Here is a 19,901-nt window from a genome sequence, read left to right on the forward strand (position 1 = left end):
ACTGCACTTTTAGCTGGATACTGCTCTGTTAGCTGGATACTGCACTGTTAGCTGGATACTGATCTGTTAGCTGGATACTGCACTGTTAGCTGGATACTGATCTGTTAGCTGGATACTGCTCTGTTAGCTGGATACTGATCTGTTAGCTGGATACTGATCTGTTAGCTGGATACTACTCTGTTAGCTGGATACTACTCTGTTAGCTGGATACTGCACTGTTAACTGGATGCTACTCTGTTAGCTGGATACTACTCTGTTAGCTGGATACTGCTCTGTTAGCTGGATACTGATCTGTTAGCTGGATACTGCTCTGTTAGCTGGATACTGATCTGTTAGCTGGATACTGCACTGTTAGCTGGATACTGATCTGTTAGCTGGATACTGCTCTGTTAGCTGGATACTGCTCTGTTAGCTGGATACTGATCTGTTAGCTGGATACTGCACTGTTAGCTGGATACTGATCTGTTAGCTGGATACTACTCTGTTAGCTGGATACTACTCTGTTAGCTGGATACTACTCTGTTAACTGGATACTGCTCTGTTAGCTGGATACTGATCTGTTAGCTGGATACTGCTCTGTTAGCTGGATACTGATCTGTTAGCTCTGGATACTGATTTGTTAGCTGGTTACTGCTCTGTTAGCTGGATACTGATCTGTTAGCTGGATACTGCACTGTTAGCTGGATACTGATCTGTTAGCTGGATACTGCACTGTTAGCTGGATACTGATCTGTTAGCTGGATACTGCTCTGTTAGCTGGATACTGCTCTGTTAGCTGGATACTGATCTGTTAGCTGGATACTGCACTGTTAGCTGGATACTGATCTGTTAGCCGGATACTGCTCTGTTAGCTGGATACTGCTCTGTTAGCTGGATACTGCTGTTAGCTGGATACTGTTTAGCTGGATACTGATCTGTTAGCTGGATACTACTCTGTTAGCTGGATACTACTCTGTTAGCTGGATACTGCACTGTTAGCTGGATACTACTCTGTTAGCTGGATACTACTCTGTTAGCTGGATACTGCTCTGTTAGCTGGATACTGATCTGTTAGCTGGATACTGCTCTGTTAGCTGGATACTGATCTGTTAGCTGGATACTGCACTGTTAGCTGGATACTGATCTGTTAGCTGGATACTACTCTGTTAGCTGGATACTGATCTGTTAGCTGGATACTGCTCTGTTAGCTGGATACTGCTCTGTTAGCTGGATACTGATCTGTTAGCTGGATACTGCACTTTTAGCTGGATACTGCTCTGTTAGCTGGATACTGATCTGTTAGCTGGATACTGCACTGTTAGCTGGATACTGATCTGTTAGCTGGATACTGCTCTGTTAGCTGGTTTCTTCTCTGTTAGCTGGATACTACTCTGTTAGCTGGATACTGATCTGTTAGCTGGATACTGCACTTTTAGCTGGATACTGCTCTGTTAGCTGGATACTGATCTGTTAGCTGGATACTGCACTGTTAGCTGGATACTGATCTGTTAGCTGGATACTGCACTGTTAGCTGGATACTGATCTGTTAGCTGGATACTGATCTGTTAGCTGGATACTGCACTGTTAGCTGGATACTGATCTGTTAGCTGGATACTGCACTGTTAGCTGGATACTGCTATGTTAGCTGGATACTGCTCTGTTAGCTGGATACTGATCTGTTAGCTGGATACTGATCTGTTAGCTGGATACTGATCTGTTAGCTGGATACTACTCTGTTAGCTGGATACTACTCTGTTAGCTGGATACTGCACTGTTAGCTGGATACTACTCTGTTAGCTGGATACTACTCTGTTAGCTGGATACTGCTCTGTTAGCTGGATACTGATATGTTAGCTGGATACTGATCTGTTAGCTGGATACTGATCTGTTAGCTGGATACTGCACTGTTAGCTGGATACTGATCTGTTAGCCGGATACTGCTCTGTTAGCTGGATACTGATCTGTTAGATGGATACTGCACTGTTAGCTGGATACTGATCTGTTAGCTGGATACTACTCTGTTAGCTGGATACTACTCTGTTAGCTAGATACTGCACTGTTAGCTGGATACTACTATGTTAGCTGGATACTACTCTGTTAGCTGGATACTGCTCTGTTAGCTGGATACTGCTCTGTTAGCTGGATACTGATCTGTTAGCTGGATACTGATCTGTTAGCTGGATACTGCACTGTTAGCTGGATACTGATCTGTTTGCTGGATACTACTATGTTAGCTGGATACTACTCTGTTAGCTGGATACTTCTCTGTTAGCTGGATACTGCTCTGTTAGCTGGATACTGATCTGTTAGCTGGATACTGCACTTTTAGCTGGATACTGCTCTGTTAGCTGGATACTGCACTGTTAGCTGGATACTGATCTGTTAGCTGGATACTGCACTGTTAGCTGGATACTGATCTGTTAGCTGGATACTGCTCTGTTAGCTGGATACTGATCTGTTAGCTGGATACTGATCTGTTAGCTGGATACTACTCTGTTAGCTGGATACTACTCTGTTAGCTGGATACTGCACTGTTAACTGGATGCTACTCTGTTAGCTGGATACTACTCTGTTAGCTGGATACTGCTCTGTTAGCTGGATACTGATCTGTTAGCTGGATACTGCTCTGTTAGCTGGATACTGATCTGTTAGCTGGATACTGCACTGTTAGCTGGATACTGATCTGTTAGCTGGATACTGCTCTGTTAGCTGGATACTGCTCTGTTAGCTGGATACTGATCTGTTAGCTGGATACTGCACTGTTAGCTGGATACTGATCTGTTAGCTGGATACTACTCTGTTAGCTGGATACTACTCTGTTAGCTGGATACTACTCTGTTAGCTGGATACTGCTCTGTTAGCTGGATACTGATCTGTTAGCTGGATACTGCTCTGTTAGCTGGATACTGATCTGTTAGCTCTGGATAATGATTTGTTAGCTGGTTACTGCTCTGTTAGCTGGATACTGCTCTGTTAGCTGGTTTCTGCTCTGTTAGCTGGTTTCTGCTCTGTTAGCTGGATACTTATCTGTTAGCTGGATACTGATCTGTTAGCTGGATACTACTCTGTTAGCTGGATACTGATCTGTTAGCTGGATACTGCTCTGTTAGCTGGATACTGCTCTGTTAGCTGGTTTCTTCTCTGTTAGCTGGATACTACTCTGTTAGCTGGATACTGATCTGTTAGCTGGATACTGCACTGTTAGCTGGATACTGCTCTGTTAGCTGGATACTGATCTGTTAGCTGGATACTGCTCTGTTCGCTGGATACTGCTCTGTTAGCTGGTTTCTTCTCTGTTAGCTGGATACTACTCTGTTAGCTGGATACTGATCTGTTAGCTGGTTTCTTCTCTGTTAGCTGGATACTACTCTGTTAGCTGGATACTGATCTGTTAGCTGGATACTGCACTGTTAGCTGGATACTGATCTGTTAGCTGGATACTGCACTGTTAGCTGGATACTGATCTGTTAGCTGGATACTGATCTGTTAGCTGGATACTGATCTGTTAGCTGGATACTGTTAGCTGGATACTGCTCTGTTAGCTGGATACTGATCTGTTAGCTGGATACTGCTCTGTTAGCTGGATACTGATCTGTTAGCTGGATACTGATCTGTTAGCTGGATACTACTCTGTTAGCTGGATACTGATCTGTTAGCTGGATACTGATCTGTTAGCTGGATACTGATCTGTTAGCTGGATACTGCTCTGTTAGCTGGATACTGATCTGTTAGCTGGATACTGATCTGTTAGCTGGATACTGCTCTGTTAGCTGGATACTGATCTGTTAGCTGGATACTGATCTGTTAGCTGGATACTGCTCTGTTAGCTGGATACTGATCTGTTAGCTGGATACTGATCTGTTAGCTGGATACTACTCTGTTAGCTGGATACTGCTCTGTTAGCTGGATACTGCTCTGTTAGCTGGATACTGATCTGTTAGCTGGATACTGCTCTGTTAGCTGGATACTGCTCTGTTAGCTGGATACTGCTCTGTTAGCTGGATACTGCTCTGTTAGCTGGATACTGCTCTGTTAGCTGGATACTGCTCTGTTAGCTGGATACTGCTCTGTTAGCTGGATACTGCTCTGTTAGCTGCATACTGCTCTGTTAGCTGGATACTGATCTGTTAGCTGGATACTGCTCTGTTAGCTGGATACTGCTCTGTTAGCTGACATTGATGTTGTTTCTTCTTTTCCTCTCATCACAGAGATGAGAAGCCTACAGCCAGTGTCAAACTGAGACCGAAGGGTTCCCAGTCTCCAAACTCCTTCCTGGATGAGGGCAGACGGCGCTTCACCATTGCAGACTATGACAACAAGATCAGAGTCTGCCCCCCTCCTGAGCCCAACCTCCAACCAGCCCAACCAGCCCCAGTAACCCGCCTGAGACAACGGACATCCAGACGGGGTCAGTACCCTAACATACACACACGCACAAACAAACACACACACACACACAAGGTCAGTGCACACACACACAATCACACTTTTACCCAGATTAATCACAGTAAAGATTGATAATCATTGAAAAGATTGATATTTGAACTCTTTACAGGTAAACCACGGCCCCTGTCCATGCCTGTAGACTCGTGTTTGGGCATGTCTGATTCATCCTCCAGACCCTGGCTCCAAGGGAGAAAAGGTACACCTGCTACATCTATAGCACTGGGTGCCCTTTGCATCCCAAATGGCACTCTATATAGTGCACTACTTTTGATTGGGGCCCCGGTCAAAAGTAGTGGACAATATAAGGAATAGGGTGCCATTTGGGACGGAACCTAACTGAGGCAAATCCACTGTTATCAGAAGGACCATTTCACAAGCTCATTTACACTGCAGAACAAACTGAGGTAGACTCGGATTGCATGCCTTAAATTCTTAAGTCATTGTTCATTAACTTTGGGGTAAGCCCCAGCATAACCAATGTTGACTTTGGCCGCAGCTTCTTCTTAGACTCACTTATTCTTAAACAGCGATGGTTCGGCGGATGTTGTGAGACAAGTGTGTTCGTTTGTGTATGTCTATGAGTATATCATGTGTGTTCGATGAGTATATATGTACATGTACCAGTGTAAGTAGGCACAAAGGTTTTACTGGTCAGAGTACAGTCAGGAAAAACTCTAGTTTCTAGCTCTAGTTACGCATCTACAGTATATGCCAGCCCCATGCTGAGATTCCTGTCTTATATATGGTTCTTGCATGGTGATGATGTTCTTGGATGGACAATGAAGTCCTATTCTATTCTACTCTTGCAGGAGAGGACATCCTGCACAGATACCTGAGTAACGAGCGCATAGCCACCATCTCTGAGGAGGCCTCGTTCTTCCCCCTACCCTACAGACCCCTGGAGGGTCGATCTGGCCAGCTGGTCCGTGGCGTCGACCACATCCGGGGCTCCCAGTGCTTCATAAATGCTGACCTGCACAACAGCGCCACCATCCCCTACCAGGAGGCATCGTCGAAAAAGGTCCCGGCTACAATTATGACCCCTAGTGCTGCTGCTACTCCCAAACGCCCTCCGTCTGAACCCTCTTCGATCCTGGGGGGCTGGCTAGCCCGCCTCAGGCTGTTGAGTCATTGACGAGTGCATCGACCTTGTGTGTCGCCCCCACTGCCTTTACCTTGCTATAATCTAACAGTGGTATGGTTTCTCCACTTAGTATTCTGACTAACACCTACCATACCTGGAACGTTCTGTTGGAACTTGGAACACTAAAACAGCTTTTGGAAGCTTGGCTTCATTTCAACGCCACATAGCCTAGGGGTAGACCATTTGGTTGGATCTCTCGCTACATTTCAACGCCACATAGCCTAGGGGTAGACCATTTGGTTGGATCTCTCCCTACATTTCAACGCCACATAGCCTAGGGGTAGACCATTTGGTTGGATCTCTCCCTACATTTCAACGCCACATAGCCTAGGGGTAGACCATTTGGTTGGATCTCTCGCTACATTTCAACGCCACATAGCCTAGGGGTAGACCATTTGGTTGGATCTCTCGCTTCATTTCAACGCCACATAGCCTAGGGGTAGACCATTTGGTTGGATCTCTCGCTACATTTCAACGCCACATAGCCTAGGGGTAGACCATTTGGTTGGATCTCTCGCTACATTTCAACGCCACATAGCCTAGGGGTAGACCATTTGGTTGGATCTCTCGCTTCATTTCAACGCCACATAGCCTAGGGGTAGACCATTTGGTTGGATCTCTCGCTACATTTCAACGCCACATAGCCTAGGGGTAGACCATTTGGTTGGATCTCTCGCTTCATTTCAACGCCACATAGCCTAGGGGTAGACCATTTGGTTGGATCTCTCGCTTCATTTCAACGCCACATAGCCTAGGGGTAGACCATTTGGTTGGATCTCTCGCTTCATTTCAACGCCACATAGCCTAGGGGTAGACCATTTGGTTGGATCTCTCGCTACATTTCAACGCCACATAGCCTAGGGGTAGACCATTTGGTTGGATCTCTCGCTACATTTCAACGCCACATAGCCTAGGGGTAGACCATTTGGTTGGATCTCTCGCTACATTTCAACGCCACATAGCCTAGGGGTAGACCATTTGGTTGGATCTCTCGCTTCATTTCAACGCCACATAGCCTAGGGGTAGACCATTTGGTTGGATCTCTCGCTACATTTCAACTCTTTGGCATGACAGACCTGGTTTAGATTCAATATGCTGACAGATTCAGAATGTTTTGTGGAGGAGTTGGAGAAAATTACAAGAAAGTTTCTGTTTGGGCTCATTCTCCTAATCAAGAGAAGGACTATCATTCAGGTTTAGGGAACATTCGCCTTGCTTCTGTAGGTCAACTGTCCTATGTGTAAATTGTTAAGTTATTTAGTTTGTGTCTGTACAGATTTCTTGTACATACGTTTAAAATCATTTTAAGAAGTTGATTTGATTTTTGTACCGTTTTATTTTGTATTTCATTTCATGAGTTGATATATAGATATAATTAAAGCCTATCATTTTATTTGAGATCATGTGCTTCTCTTCATAGTGTTTCATGTCACTATGCGATGGACAAAACTGCCAGAGTTGGCCTTTCTTGAAGCTACCTTATGGAAACCCTTGATCCGGTGCTGTTACAAATAGTGCGTTTGTGTGTGAGTGAGTGAGTGAGTGAGTGAGTGAGTGAGTGAGTGAGTGAGTGAGTGAGTGAGTGAGTGAGTGAGTGAGTGAGTGAGTGAGTGAGTGCATATTTTTGTGAAGTTCAGGTAACATTTCAAAAAAGTGTAACTACTTTATCTCAATAACTGGTCTTCAATAAAACAGGTATGATTCAATGTGAAACTATAACATGATGTCATGACCAGGAAGACACTGAGACACAGATAGTGCCTTAGCAACACTAACCATACATACTAAACATATGCAAGAGCTGTGAAGCTTGTAATTAAAGGAGGAAATCAGTGTCTTCATTCCAATAATAGAATAGAAAAAAGCAGCAGTAAAAAATAACAATATATACAGGGGGGTGCTTGTACAGAGTCAATGTGCAGGGGCACCGGTTAGTTGAGGTAGTATATACATGTAGGTAGAGTTCATTAAAGTGACTATGCATAGATGACAACAGAGAGTTGCAGTGGTGTGGAGAGGGAAGGGGGGCAATGCAAATAGTCTGGGTAGCCATTTAACTAGATGTTCAGGAGTCTTATGGCTTCGGGGTAGAAGCTGTTTAGAAGCCTCTTGGATCTAGACTTGTCGCTCCGGTACAACTTGACGTGTGGTAGCAGACTGAACAGTCTATGACTAGGGTGGCTGGAGTCTTTGACAATTTGTTAGGCCTTCCTCTGACACAGCCTGGTATAGAGCTCCTGGATGGCAGGAAGCTTGGCTCCAGTGATGTACTGGGCCGTTCGCACTACCCTCTGTAGTGCCTCGCGGTCGGAGGCCGAGCAGTCGCCACACCAGCCAGTGATGTACTGGGCCGTTCGCACTACCCTCTGTAGTGCCTCGCGGTCGGAGGCCGAGCAGTTGCGACACCAGCCAGTGATGTACTGGGCCGTTCGCACTACCCTCTGTAGTACCTCGCGGTCGGAAGCTGAGCAGTTGCCGTACCAGCCAGTGATGCAACCATTCTGGATGCTCTCGATGGTGCAGCTGTAGAACCTTTTGAGGATCTGAGGACCCATGCCAAATCTTTTCTCCTGAGGGTCTCCTGAGGGGGAATAGGTTTTGTCGTGCCCGCTTCATGACTGTCATGGTGTGCTTGGACCATGTTGGACCTTGTTGTCGATGTAGACCCCAAGGAACTTGAAGCTCTCAACCTGCTCCACTGCAGCCCCGTCGATGAGAATGGGGGCGTGCTCGGTTCTCTTTGACCTGTTGTCCACAATAATTTCCTTTGTCTTGATCACGTTGAGGGAGAGGTTGTTGTCCTGGCAGCACACGGCCAGGTCTCTGACCTCCTCGCTATAGGCTGTCTCGTTGTTGTCGCAACTCACAATACTTTTCAAGTGCTTTGCAATATGAATACCTCTGTGATAGTTTCAACATTTTCTAAACTATAATGAAAAGGTGCAATTTCACTTTTGGTTGCTTCTTTCTTGTTTGTTCTTTCTTATCTCAACAATAATGACTTAAAAATAATGATCTGATTGCCATTTGAAAAAACAATTATAACATATTGCAGAATTTCCAAAAGTTTTTTAATGCAGACCGATCATGAGGCAGACTTTGACATAGCTTCCCATTAGGTACAGATGTCAATTCGACGTCTATTCCATGCTGGTTCAACGTAATTTCATTGAAATTATGTGGAAACAACGTTGATTCAACCAGTGTGTTCCCAGTTGGTTAAAGCTCTGTTACTGTTTGATCACAGAAAGGACTTTAGCCTGCCCTACATGGCATTTCACAATCAGATTGGAATCTAGGATTTAGGCGTACTAACTCACTGGTACACACTACGCAGGTCAGACAGGCAGCCCATGTCTGGAAAGAGGTTTAGCTGTGAATTGGAGAACAAATCCCAGATAAAGTATTTTATGAGAGTAATGCATGTAATGTAATATGATCATATGCCTAAAGAGTAAGGCCCAGGTCCTCCATACTCAACTGGCGGAAAAATAAGAATAATAAAAAATTAGAAGACTAATTGTTTTATTTTATTATTGTTGGTACCATATAAACACACATTATACATGGAAGAATGCATAGAATTGTAGGAAATTTGCTTAAAAACAGCAAAAACAACAAAAATATCTGCCCCATGCAAAATGTGTAGAATTGCGGGAAATTTGCTTTAAAACGGCAACATATTCTCTCCACCAACAAGAGGGGCATGGGTTGCGAAGTGGGGGTTTGTTACTACGCTGAAAAATTACATTATACATCCGGACTTTTGCCACCTAAGAAAATGTGTGCGACCGGACTTTCTCAAATATTACTTGAGCACCCCTGGCCTAGGTGTTCTGAAGGAACTATCAAGTTGTTTTCAGCCTGCATTAATTTGTTGCCTAAAGTATGCAGACTTTAAGAACTACGGCGACTTTCAGTGGCGGATGACAGAACAGCATATATCAAGCATGTCACGGAGGAAACGGTTGTCACTAGTTACCACAGCCACAAAGTCAACTCCGCCCATTTGTAGTTTTTCGTTTAAAAAAATGTATTTTAAACCTTAACCTTAAACCAACCACACTACTAACCTTCTGCATAACCTTAACCTTAAATTAAGACCAAAAAGCACATTTTTGTTTTCAAACTTTTTTGCTAAAGCCAATTTGGACTTTGTGGCTGTGGTCACTAGTGGAAACTGAGAAATGTTGAACCAAATAGAAAATTAAGAATAATGACCGGAAATCGTTCATCATATCAGTAGCAAGGGCAGCAGCAGAAAACGCTTCTTGATGCTAAAATTGTGTATTTTCATGCAATTGCTGTCTCTTCACGAAGAACACAATGCTTTCAAAAAATCTGTAGAGTAGCTTTCTTAATCTGATGGGTTGGATAATGCACTTTTTCAAACGTTTAGAAGTTTGTTACAGGTTGAGGAGGCGTTGTGTAAAAGTTGTTTATCGTCTGATCTAATTCATTCAGCCAATCATTACTCAGAAGTACCCACGTTAAAGTATCCGTGTTTAATTGAACCCTTTTTTATGCGTGGAATTGTTATCCTCGTCGATGAATGATATCTAACACACTGCCTTCATATTAAATTACACGCTACCTGGAAATCTAGACTGCAAAATGTTTCGTGGTTGTGATTTTCTTAAATGAGTAAAGGTATTTTCAATCTGTAGCCGAATACAAGTAGATAGTACACAGGGCGGTGTCTAAAATTTAGTAATAGTGTTTGTCCAACCTGCCGCGATGAATTTGAAAGGTGAAACGTGCCCTCATGCAGTACTAACCCCAAATAACATTTTCAGTCAGCTCCTCTCACTTCCATTTGTGCCTACTAGTGGGCTAATGTCTTCATTTGATCTCTTGCATGTAGTTTGATCAAACCACTAAAACATATTTGGGTTGATAAATGCTTAACATGTATATCATTTTGTAAACCCATGTCACTACATTTTGGAGAGCAAGACCAACATGCTATTGCCATGTGAAACAGGATGCTGTTTTATCTGTGACTCTAGTGGTTGGTGGTGACAGGAGCAGGAGGGGTGTTTGTAACTGTTGGACTGTACAAAGCTCTACATGTAGGCTATACTTGGTTGGGCAACGTTAAGGAGGAAGGGTATGCTCTTCATGTACATCCTCTTGTCATTCTGAGAGTCTGTATGAGCTGTTGTGCCTGATGCCTCCAGCATGCTGGTGACATGCTGCTGTAATAGGATATCTCTTCTCTCTGGATCAAACTCACCTGGTGCCGTACAGAACCTTCAGGACAGTGTTTGGAGGTAAGATAGCTAGAAGTTCTAGAAAGGGTAGGATCAACACCTCTCAACCTATTAGATTACATTACAATGTACAGATTCCATTATTTAACATGGGCTTTTCCTAGTTTGCCAAATGTGGAATACAAAGGGCTACTTAATGGTAAAGTGTTGAAGAAAACAATACTTGCCTGCCCCAACCAAAGGTCTAGATGACCTGCTCACAAGGTTACAAATAACAGAGTAATATACTCTAAGGACGTAGTCGTCCTGCCTGCCTGTACTGTAGCTAATGTTGCAGTGCCTGACTCTGTCTGTCTGTAGGTCCCATAGGTAGGCTTACCATAGGTGATTCTGTGATGAGCCGTCGCAAGGTGTCTTTGAAGGAGCTGGGTCAGGTGGACTACCAGGGCTGGCTCTACAAGAAAAAGGAGAGCAAGGGCTTCCTGGGAACAAAATGGAAGAAGTACTGGTTTGTTCTGAAAAATATCTCCATGTACTGGTACACTGGTCAAACGGTAAGTCCTAGTGTTGTGCTAATCCAATCTTTGTTGTTTTTAGGATGTTGAGTTGTGCTAATCTAAGCGGCGGCAGGGTAGCCTAGTGGTTAGAGCATTGGACTAGTAACCGGAAGGTTGCGAGTTCAAACCCCCGAGCTGACAAGGTACAAATCTGTCGTTCTGCCCCTGAACAGGCAGTTAACCCACTGTTCCCAGGCCGTCATTGAAAATAAGAATGTGTTCTTAACTGACTTCCCTGGTTAAATAAATAAAAATAAATAATCTAAGATGTCAATCTGTGTTGTGTTAGATTAGCACAACTGTCTGGGAGTTGTGCTAATCCAACATGTTGTTTTGCTAATCTGTTGTTGTTGTGTTCTAATATGTTGTGTTCTAATATGTGTTATTGTTATGTTGTGTTGGGACTGGAAACATTTTATTAGCTAAATCTCAAAATGCTTTAGTTTAGGGCAGGAATGGGGAACTGGCGGCGGCCCCAATTTTGTAGGCCTACGGACCAATTTAAAAATAACTTACTGTTCAGTTAGAATAATAGAATGCACAAGGTGCTATTTAGACATTTAGTTGTGCGTCAGCAGTCACTCAATTACCCCAGGTCAGCTAAATATTTTTAGATTGTCTAGAAATCTAGATAAGTCTAGTGTCCAGCTATCTAAACTTGTAGTAAGCATGGTCGAATTACCGACCGGGGTGGGGCCCATTGATCATCAGTTATCATATTAAAAACTGAAAAATTTTGCCTCCACCGTATGGTAAAATATGTAGGATTGCAGCAAATTTGCTTTAAAACAGCAACATTTTCTCTACACCCAATGGCAACGTGAGGAATTGCAGATAATGAACTCTGCTTTGCTCGGAGGGTACGGAGGCCCCTCATGATGAGTTCCATTTTTTTGTCCCAGCCCCATCAAAGTTGCTCATCTCTGGTTTAAGGTATACAAAAATGTATGCTCATATTCAATCAAATGTATTTATAAAGCCCTTTTTAAATCGCCCGACGTCAAAGTGCTATACAGAAACCCAGCCTAAAACCCCAAACCACAAGCAATGCAAATGTAGAAGCATGGTGGCTAGGAAAAACTCCCTAAAATGGCAGGAACCTAGGAACAAACCTAGAGAGGAACCAGGCTCTGATGGGTGGCCAGTCCTCTTCTGGCTGTGCCGGGTGGAGATTATAACAGTACATGGCCAAGATGTTCAAGCATTCATAGATGACCAGCAGGGTCAAATAATAATAATCACAGTGGTTGTCAAGGGTGCAACATAGAGTGCAACAGGTCAGCACCTCAGGAGTAAATGTCAGCTGGCTTTTCATAGCCGAGTATTCAGAGGTCGAGAAAACAGGTGCGGTAGAGAGAGAGAGTCGATCATATGACCTACTGAAGAGATGAGTCTTCAATAAAGATTTAAAGTTCAAGACCGAGCCTGCGTCTCTCACAGACAGACAGACCATTCCAAAACAAATGGAGCCCTATAGGAGAAAGCCCCGCCTCCAGCTGTTTGCTTAGAAATTCTAGGGACCATAAGGAGTCATGCGTCTTGTGACCGTAGCGTACGTGTTGGTACAGTTGAAGTCGTAAGTTTACATACACCTGAGCAAAGTTAATTTAAACTCAGTTTTTCACAATTCCTGACATTTAATCCTAGTAAAAATGCCTTGTCTTAGGTCAGTTAGGATTACCATTTCATTTTAATGTGAAATGTCAGAATAATAGTAGAGAATATGATTTATTTCAGCTTTTATTTCTTTCATCTCATTCCCAGTGGGTCAGAAGTTTACATACACAATTAGTATTTGGTAGCTTTGCCTTTAAATTGTTTAACCTGAGTCAAATGTTTCAGGTAGCCTTCCACAAGCTTCCTACAATAAGTTGGGTGAATTTTGGCCCATTCCTTCTGACAGAGCTGGCGAAACTGAGTCAGATTTGTAGGCCTCCTTGCTCACACACGCTTTTTCAGTTCTGCCCACACATTTTCTATAGGTTTGAGGTCAGGGCTTTGTGATGGCCACTCCAATACCTTGACTTTGTTGTCCTTAAGCCATTTTGCCACAACTTTGGAAGTATGCTTGGGGTCATTGTCCATTTGGAAGGCCATTTGCGACCAAGCTTTAACTTCCTGACTGATGTCTTGAGATGTTGCTTCAATATATCCACATACTTTTCCTACCTCATGATGCCATCTATTTTGTGAAGTGCACCAGTCCCTCCTGCAGCAAAGCACCCCCACAACATGATGCTGCCACCCCCCACAGTTGGGATGGTGTTCTTCGGCTTGCAAGCATCCCCCTTTTTCCTCCACGATGGTCATTATGCCCAAACAGTTCTATTTTTGTTTAATCAGACCAGAGGACATTTCTCCAAAAAGTACGATCTTTGTCCCAATGTGCAGTTGCAAACCGTAGTCTGGCTTTTTTTTATGGCAGTTTTGGAGCAGTGGCTTCTTCCTTGCTGAACGGCCTTTCAGGTTTTGTCAATATAGGACTTGTTTTACTGTGGATATAGATACTTTTGTACCTGATTGATTTGCACTTTTCGCACCAAAGTACGTTCATCTCTAGGAGACAGAACACGTCTCCTTCCTGAGCGGTATGACGGCTGCTTGGTCCCATGATGTTTATACTTGTGTACTATTGTTTGTACAGATGAACGTGGTACCTTCAGGTGTATGGAAATTGCTCCCAAGGATGAACCATTTTTTCTGGGGTCTTGGCTGATTTCTTTTGATTTTCCCATGATGTCAAGCAAAGAGGCACTGAGTTTGAAGGTAGGCCTTGAAATACATCCACAGGTTCACCTCCAATTGACTCAAATTATGTAAATTAGCCTCTAAGCTTCTAAAGCCATGATATCATTTTCAGGAATTTTCCAATCTGTTTAAAGGCACAGTCAATTTAGTGTATGTAAACTTCTGACCCACTGGAATTGGGATACAGTGAATTATAAGTGAAATCATGCACAAAGTAGATGTCCTAACCGACTTGCCAAAACTATAGTTTGTTAACAAGAAATTTGTGGAGTGGTTGAAAAACTAGTTTTAATGACTCCAACCTAAACATATGCAAACTTCTGACTTCAACTGTAAATATTACAACAGTAATGTGCACTACTCTCCCGGACAATGTTCCTCTAACCAACCATATTTATTAACTATCGTCTTGTCACATGATCGTAATCAATTATGCATGTTATTGTTGTTTCTCTCTCTGTCACCTCTTGGTGTGTAGGCTGAGAAAGCAGAAGGATACATCCAACTTACAAACTTCACTGTCGACCAAGCAACAGAGTGCAAGAAAAAGCAGTATGTTTTTTCTAATTTAAAGTTTCCATTTGGCCTGTTGGAAACCCGAGTAGTGTGGTCTACACACTACACGGTCACAGGAAATTGCTGAGCTTTTGCAAGTCGAGCTCAAATGTAGTCTTTGTACAGTAACTCTTCCTTGCTGTCCATTGGCGGTATATTTCACGCTGTGTTCTGTATTATCACATGTAGCCTTCTTTCGTCTGTGTAAGTCATCAACCCTAAACCATGTTTCTTTTGTTCTTTACGGTATGAACGCATGCATAAGATAACTGCCCGTCTGCTGTTGACCACATTTTGTAGTTTCACTTTAGCTTCCTTCCAAAAATAACTCTCTCTCTTAACACACAGAGCAGTGTTCTGCTCTCCCCTTTAGTGTCCTATCCTGTCGTAGTAATAATAAGAATTGTATTTCTAGATAATAAGAATTGTATTTCTAGATAATTTTTCACGTTTACACTCAAAACACTTAATGTAGTATTTGTTGATCTGACGGCTATGTTGTTTTGCCTGATCTCATCCAGTGCTATGAAGGCCAGCCATCCACAGGTTGTGACACTCTACTTTGCCGCCGAGAGTCTGAGAGAGATGAACAAGTGAGTATGTAAAAGAGGAGGGCAATGGAGGCAGGCCAGGAGATTGTAGCCTATTTGTGCCAAATGTGTTATAACTAAACCAAGACAGACCACAGCCTGTCGTTTCCAATGGGAACGGATGAGTTATAGTGGGCAGAACAAGCAAGGATGTTTGCAGAGCCAAGCACGAGCTAGCGAGATCCTATTGGTCGGTTCTAGTATACATCTGCATATTTCCGTTAGGGAACGCCTACTCTGTGAAATGCGGTGTGCAATAACTCAATTCGACTTTGCACTCCTTCTAAACAATGTGATTTAAAAAAAAAAACTTTGGCAAAGGCTAAGGTCTACAAAACTTAGTCCACTCTGTTCATAACATATGTTAATTTGGGGACATAAAGCTGTATTGAGATCAAATGTTTAATGATGACAACATTCGTAAAATGTAGGCCAAAATCTATCTAATTCTATATTCTCCCACTGCCCACCAGTGGGCTTCCTCTCACTACCATATTTGGTAGTGAGTGGAAACGCCAAGCAGATGCTTCATATTTATACATCCAGTGAAATATCTGGCTCCTTGTTCCATCTGTGTTTGTGTAACGCTGATGTCAAAGGGAACACTTACTGGTAGGGGATGTGGGCTGACACTTTGAAAATATAGCCTATTTATGTGAACGACTTTTTGTGTACTGTTTAAATGTTGTAAAAGTTTAATCTTATTGTATATTATCTCAGCTTCATTTGGTCTCATGGGGCCATATTAAAATGCCATTACAGTTACCCATCCTGAAGCTATTTCAGGAAGCTACAAGCTATTTGAGGAAGCATGTGCAAAGAGGACATTTGCCTCCTAAGTACATAAAACATTGGCCGTACTGGTCAGGTATGAGTGTTTTTCAGTCATGGCTTCTCAATGTTACAGGTGGCTGTCTAAACTGTCAGCAGCAGCGGCTGCTACACTGGACGAGTCGTCAGAGAGGAACACTGGGGGTAATGGACTCAAGACATTACATGGATATTTTTTTAATTAAATTGTTTGGTTTGTTTTCTTGATGAGGAAAGCCAGAAATAAGCTAGGCGAACACCATTGGTGTAGTGGAGGGTATACCCACTTATTTTTCAGTACGCATTGCGTGTACGCATTTCTTAATCTCCACTGATGCGCATCAAAGTAGTGTAGTGGAAGTATAAACCATGTCAATTAATAGGGTTGATGGAACAGATCAGAATGTTTAGATTAAAATGTTGATAAACTATTCCTTCACATTTTAGGCGCAGCAAATTACTCACGGCGCTAGGCCTACGCGTGAAAGTTCCCGAAATGCAATTGTGGGAAAACGCCCTTCTAAAAGCGGTTTAATGGACTGAAATCGAAATATCCGTTGGAAATTTAGGAAAGGGCGGGATTTAAAGATCCAACAACTTTCATGAGTTGCTACTGTGACTAGGATAATGCCTTTGGCTGATAGACAATAAAAGAAAGTTGGAAGAACCAATACAACAGGAGAATGAATATGAGTAAGTCTTTAGACAAAATTATTACCTCCACGTTTCTGTGGTCGGATTTTGGTTATAGGCTACTTTGAAGCAAGGGAAGAAGACATAATATGAAGTAAAACGTCCAGGTGTCAAACAATTAAGGAACAGGAACAATATCGTGGTGGTAATGATAGACCAAACTGTCTTCTGGTAGATGGAAAGGCTTTCCCAAAAAGCTCTATTAAATGGCAACTAGCTACAAAGTAGCCTATTTCTACCTGTCAGAGGGATATCATGATTATTTGCATCAATCCATTGGCGTGCGTGTGTTTGTCTAGAGTGCTACAGTGAGGAGAGTGACCAAGAGGAGGTTGAGTCACTGAAGACATCTGAAGCTTTCGACTCTGAGCAGCTGACCATAGACTCTGTTAATGTGAGTGCTCTGTCCCATTATACTGCTTTGTATGTATGAATATTGTTCAGCATTGATGCTACTTTGTGCTAGTGTTTAGACTCTGTGTCTGTTGCTGTAGATAAGACAATAAGCCTCATGTTAACCCAGTGTGAATGTTGTTCTCTGTTCTCTCTCTATCCAGGGAGATGTCCCCCCATCTTGCTCCACCTTGTCCCCATGTCACTCCACTGACCCCATGTCTGCCCCTGACAGCATTGTGACTTCAGAGAGCATGGAGTCCTGGCTGGATGTCCCTTCTCCAGAGAGGGCAGTGGGACAGGGCGCTCCCCTCCACCCCTTCAGACTGGAAGAGGAGGATGGACCGGGGGCTGAGGCCCAGGGCGGAAAGGAGGGTAAACTGTTAGCTTCACTGTATCGACACCACATCATCTCATTATCCTGGTTTGACACCACATCATCTCATTATCCTGAATTGACACCACATCTCATTATCCTGGATTGACACCACATCATCTCATTATCCTGGTTTGACACCACATCATCTCATTATCCTGAATTGACACCACATCATCTCATTATCCTGGATTGACACCACATCATCTCATTATCCTGGATTGACACCACATCATCTCATTATCCTGGATTGGCACCACATCATCTCATTATCCTGGATTGGCACCACATCATCTCATTATCCTGGATTGGCACCACATCATCTCATTATCCTGGATTGACACCACATCATCTCATTATCCTGGATTGGCACCACATCATCTCATTATCCTGGATTGGCACCACATCATCTCATTATCCTGGTTTGACACCACATCATCTCACTATCCTGGTTTGACACCACACCATCTCACTATCCTGGATTGACACCACACCATCTCATTATCCTGGATTGACACCACACCATCTCATTATCCTGGATTGACACCACATCATCTCATTATCCTGGATTGACACCACATCATCTCATTATCCTGGATTGACACAAAAGATGGCATAGTAGCCTAGTTAACACCCACACCTCTATACTGCCTGTTTGTTGTTATGAAATTATTTTGAATGATAACATGTAAATTATGGCATATTTGTATGCCAAATCTTGATGTATTATGATGATTTTTAGAGGGCACATCTGATGAAATGGAGGCACTGTACATCCATCTGAAGCATGCCAGACTATCTCCATCTGGAGAACTGAAGAGGGACTTCAGAGCGTCATTCATTCAACGCTGCAAAAATGACAGAGTCAATGAGAAGCTGCATCTGGTTAGGACCCTCAACAGCACTTTAAAGGTGAGTCGCTTCATTCTGGGTCGATGAGCTTTCTGCTTACTAGAACAGGGTCATGTTCAGTAGGGCACGACAATTTATTTTTCAAACAAAGTGTAAATGAGCATTTCTGCTGGACTAGTTTCAGGTAGTAGCTCCCCATAACCCGATCTCTCATAGTTTGTCAATCAAACCCATGAACATGGAAGTTTTTAGTTTGCTGATATTCCCTGGCTACAATACCCTTAGATGCACCTACATTATTTCCTGTTGAACATGTGAACAGCTCTACATGTCTTTCCAACACCGTAGTCTGATTTATATATTCAATAGGCAAAAGAAGCCGACCTGCTGGCTATAGATCACGTGCTGGCAGATCCCCTTCTTACTGCACAGAGGTATCGTCAATGGAGGGTTGGGAACGTGGCGCTACTGCAGGAGATCACTCAACTCAAAATGGGCCCACCAGGTGGCAGCAGAGAGCAGTCTTTCCCCCTCGAAGCTCCACGGACCCACTGCATCGCTGAAAACAGTGTGTGACCAACACAGAACAATGACAGGCATAGAGGCATCGGATACGATTCTCCACGGCCCCTATTTATAAAGCGGCTCAGTTTAGGAGTGTTGATCTAAGATCAGCCCCCACCCCTTAAGGCGAAACTGATTTTAGATCAGCACTACTCTGAGATACTTTATGAGTAGGAGCCTAGGCATGCCCATAAACAAAAAAACAACAGCATTGTATTCCTTATTTTATCGAGAATATTCCTGAAAAAGTGCTGTGGATATTCCTATGCTTTCTTGTATGAATGGTTATCCATGTTTCTTACAGTCTTTTAAACACATTTTCTTTTATGACATGTGCAGTAAGTATAGTGCCACTTAGGGATTTTGGGAATAAGATGGTCCCTCTTTTAAAGGGAAACGTAATTATAATGGCACATTTTGCATTCCTTTAGAAATGTGTTGGCTAAATCACAGGGTCATGTATCCTATCACTGGGTACGGATTGGGTGGTAAATACTATTTTTCTAGTCACCATTGTTTGTAACACTGATATTAGGGAAGTTTGTTCTAGGTACACACCTTGTTCAATTAGTTTCACGTCACTGAGTCTGGCCTAAGTAGAGTTTGTCTAAATAACTTCTATCATAAGTAAATCAGCATTGACTAAATTATGTTTTTATTTGTTTTTAATATTTTATCATTCAAACTTTGTAAATATTTTGTACATTGTGTATGGTTTTGTGGAACGAACTTGTACTGTTTACATGTTGTATGAATTTAACAAGCATATGCTAAACAAATAAAGTCAGAGCTTTTCGCTAAGTCAAAGCCTAATGTTGTATTGACTTATTATCGGTAGGCCACATGGCTCCAAATAGGATACTGATGGCACGCATTGAACCTGCTGGTATTGAACATAGGTGTTTAGTATCGCATTGAACCTGCTGGTATTGAACATAGGTGTTTAGTATCGCATTGAACCTGCTGGTATTTCTGTACAGC

The 19,901-nt window shown here is 42.9% G+C and overlaps 1 protein-coding gene across 1 annotated transcript in view; it reads left to right on the forward strand.

Annotated features, from left to right (window-relative positions):
- The window catches only part of LOC118398800 (connector enhancer of kinase suppressor of ras 3-like), a 66,492-nt gene extending 46,771 nt beyond the window's left edge, over positions 1-19,721 (forward strand). Inside the window, exons 11-21 of the mRNA XM_035794516.2 lie at positions 4,188-4,387; positions 4,535-4,621; positions 5,235-5,555; positions 11,131-11,336; positions 14,566-14,639; positions 15,164-15,235; positions 16,140-16,207; positions 17,035-17,129; positions 17,293-17,503; positions 18,247-18,416; positions 18,726-19,721. Coding sequence (XP_035650409.2) covers positions 4,188-4,387; positions 4,535-4,621; positions 5,235-5,555; positions 11,131-11,336; positions 14,566-14,639; positions 15,164-15,235; positions 16,140-16,207; positions 17,035-17,129; positions 17,293-17,503; positions 18,247-18,416; positions 18,726-18,932 — 1,711 coding nt within the window. The 3' untranslated portion in view covers positions 18,933-19,721. The remainder of the gene's footprint in view (positions 1-4,187; positions 4,388-4,534; positions 4,622-5,234; positions 5,556-11,130; positions 11,337-14,565; positions 14,640-15,163; positions 15,236-16,139; positions 16,208-17,034; positions 17,130-17,292; positions 17,504-18,246; positions 18,417-18,725) is intronic.
- Positions 19,722-19,901: the final 180 nt, after the last annotated feature.

This window comes from Oncorhynchus keta, chromosome 19, assembly GCF_023373465.1.
Source record: "Oncorhynchus keta strain PuntledgeMale-10-30-2019 chromosome 19, Oket_V2, whole genome shotgun sequence".
Taxonomy (NCBI): Eukaryota; Metazoa; Chordata; class Actinopteri; order Salmoniformes; family Salmonidae; genus Oncorhynchus; species Oncorhynchus keta.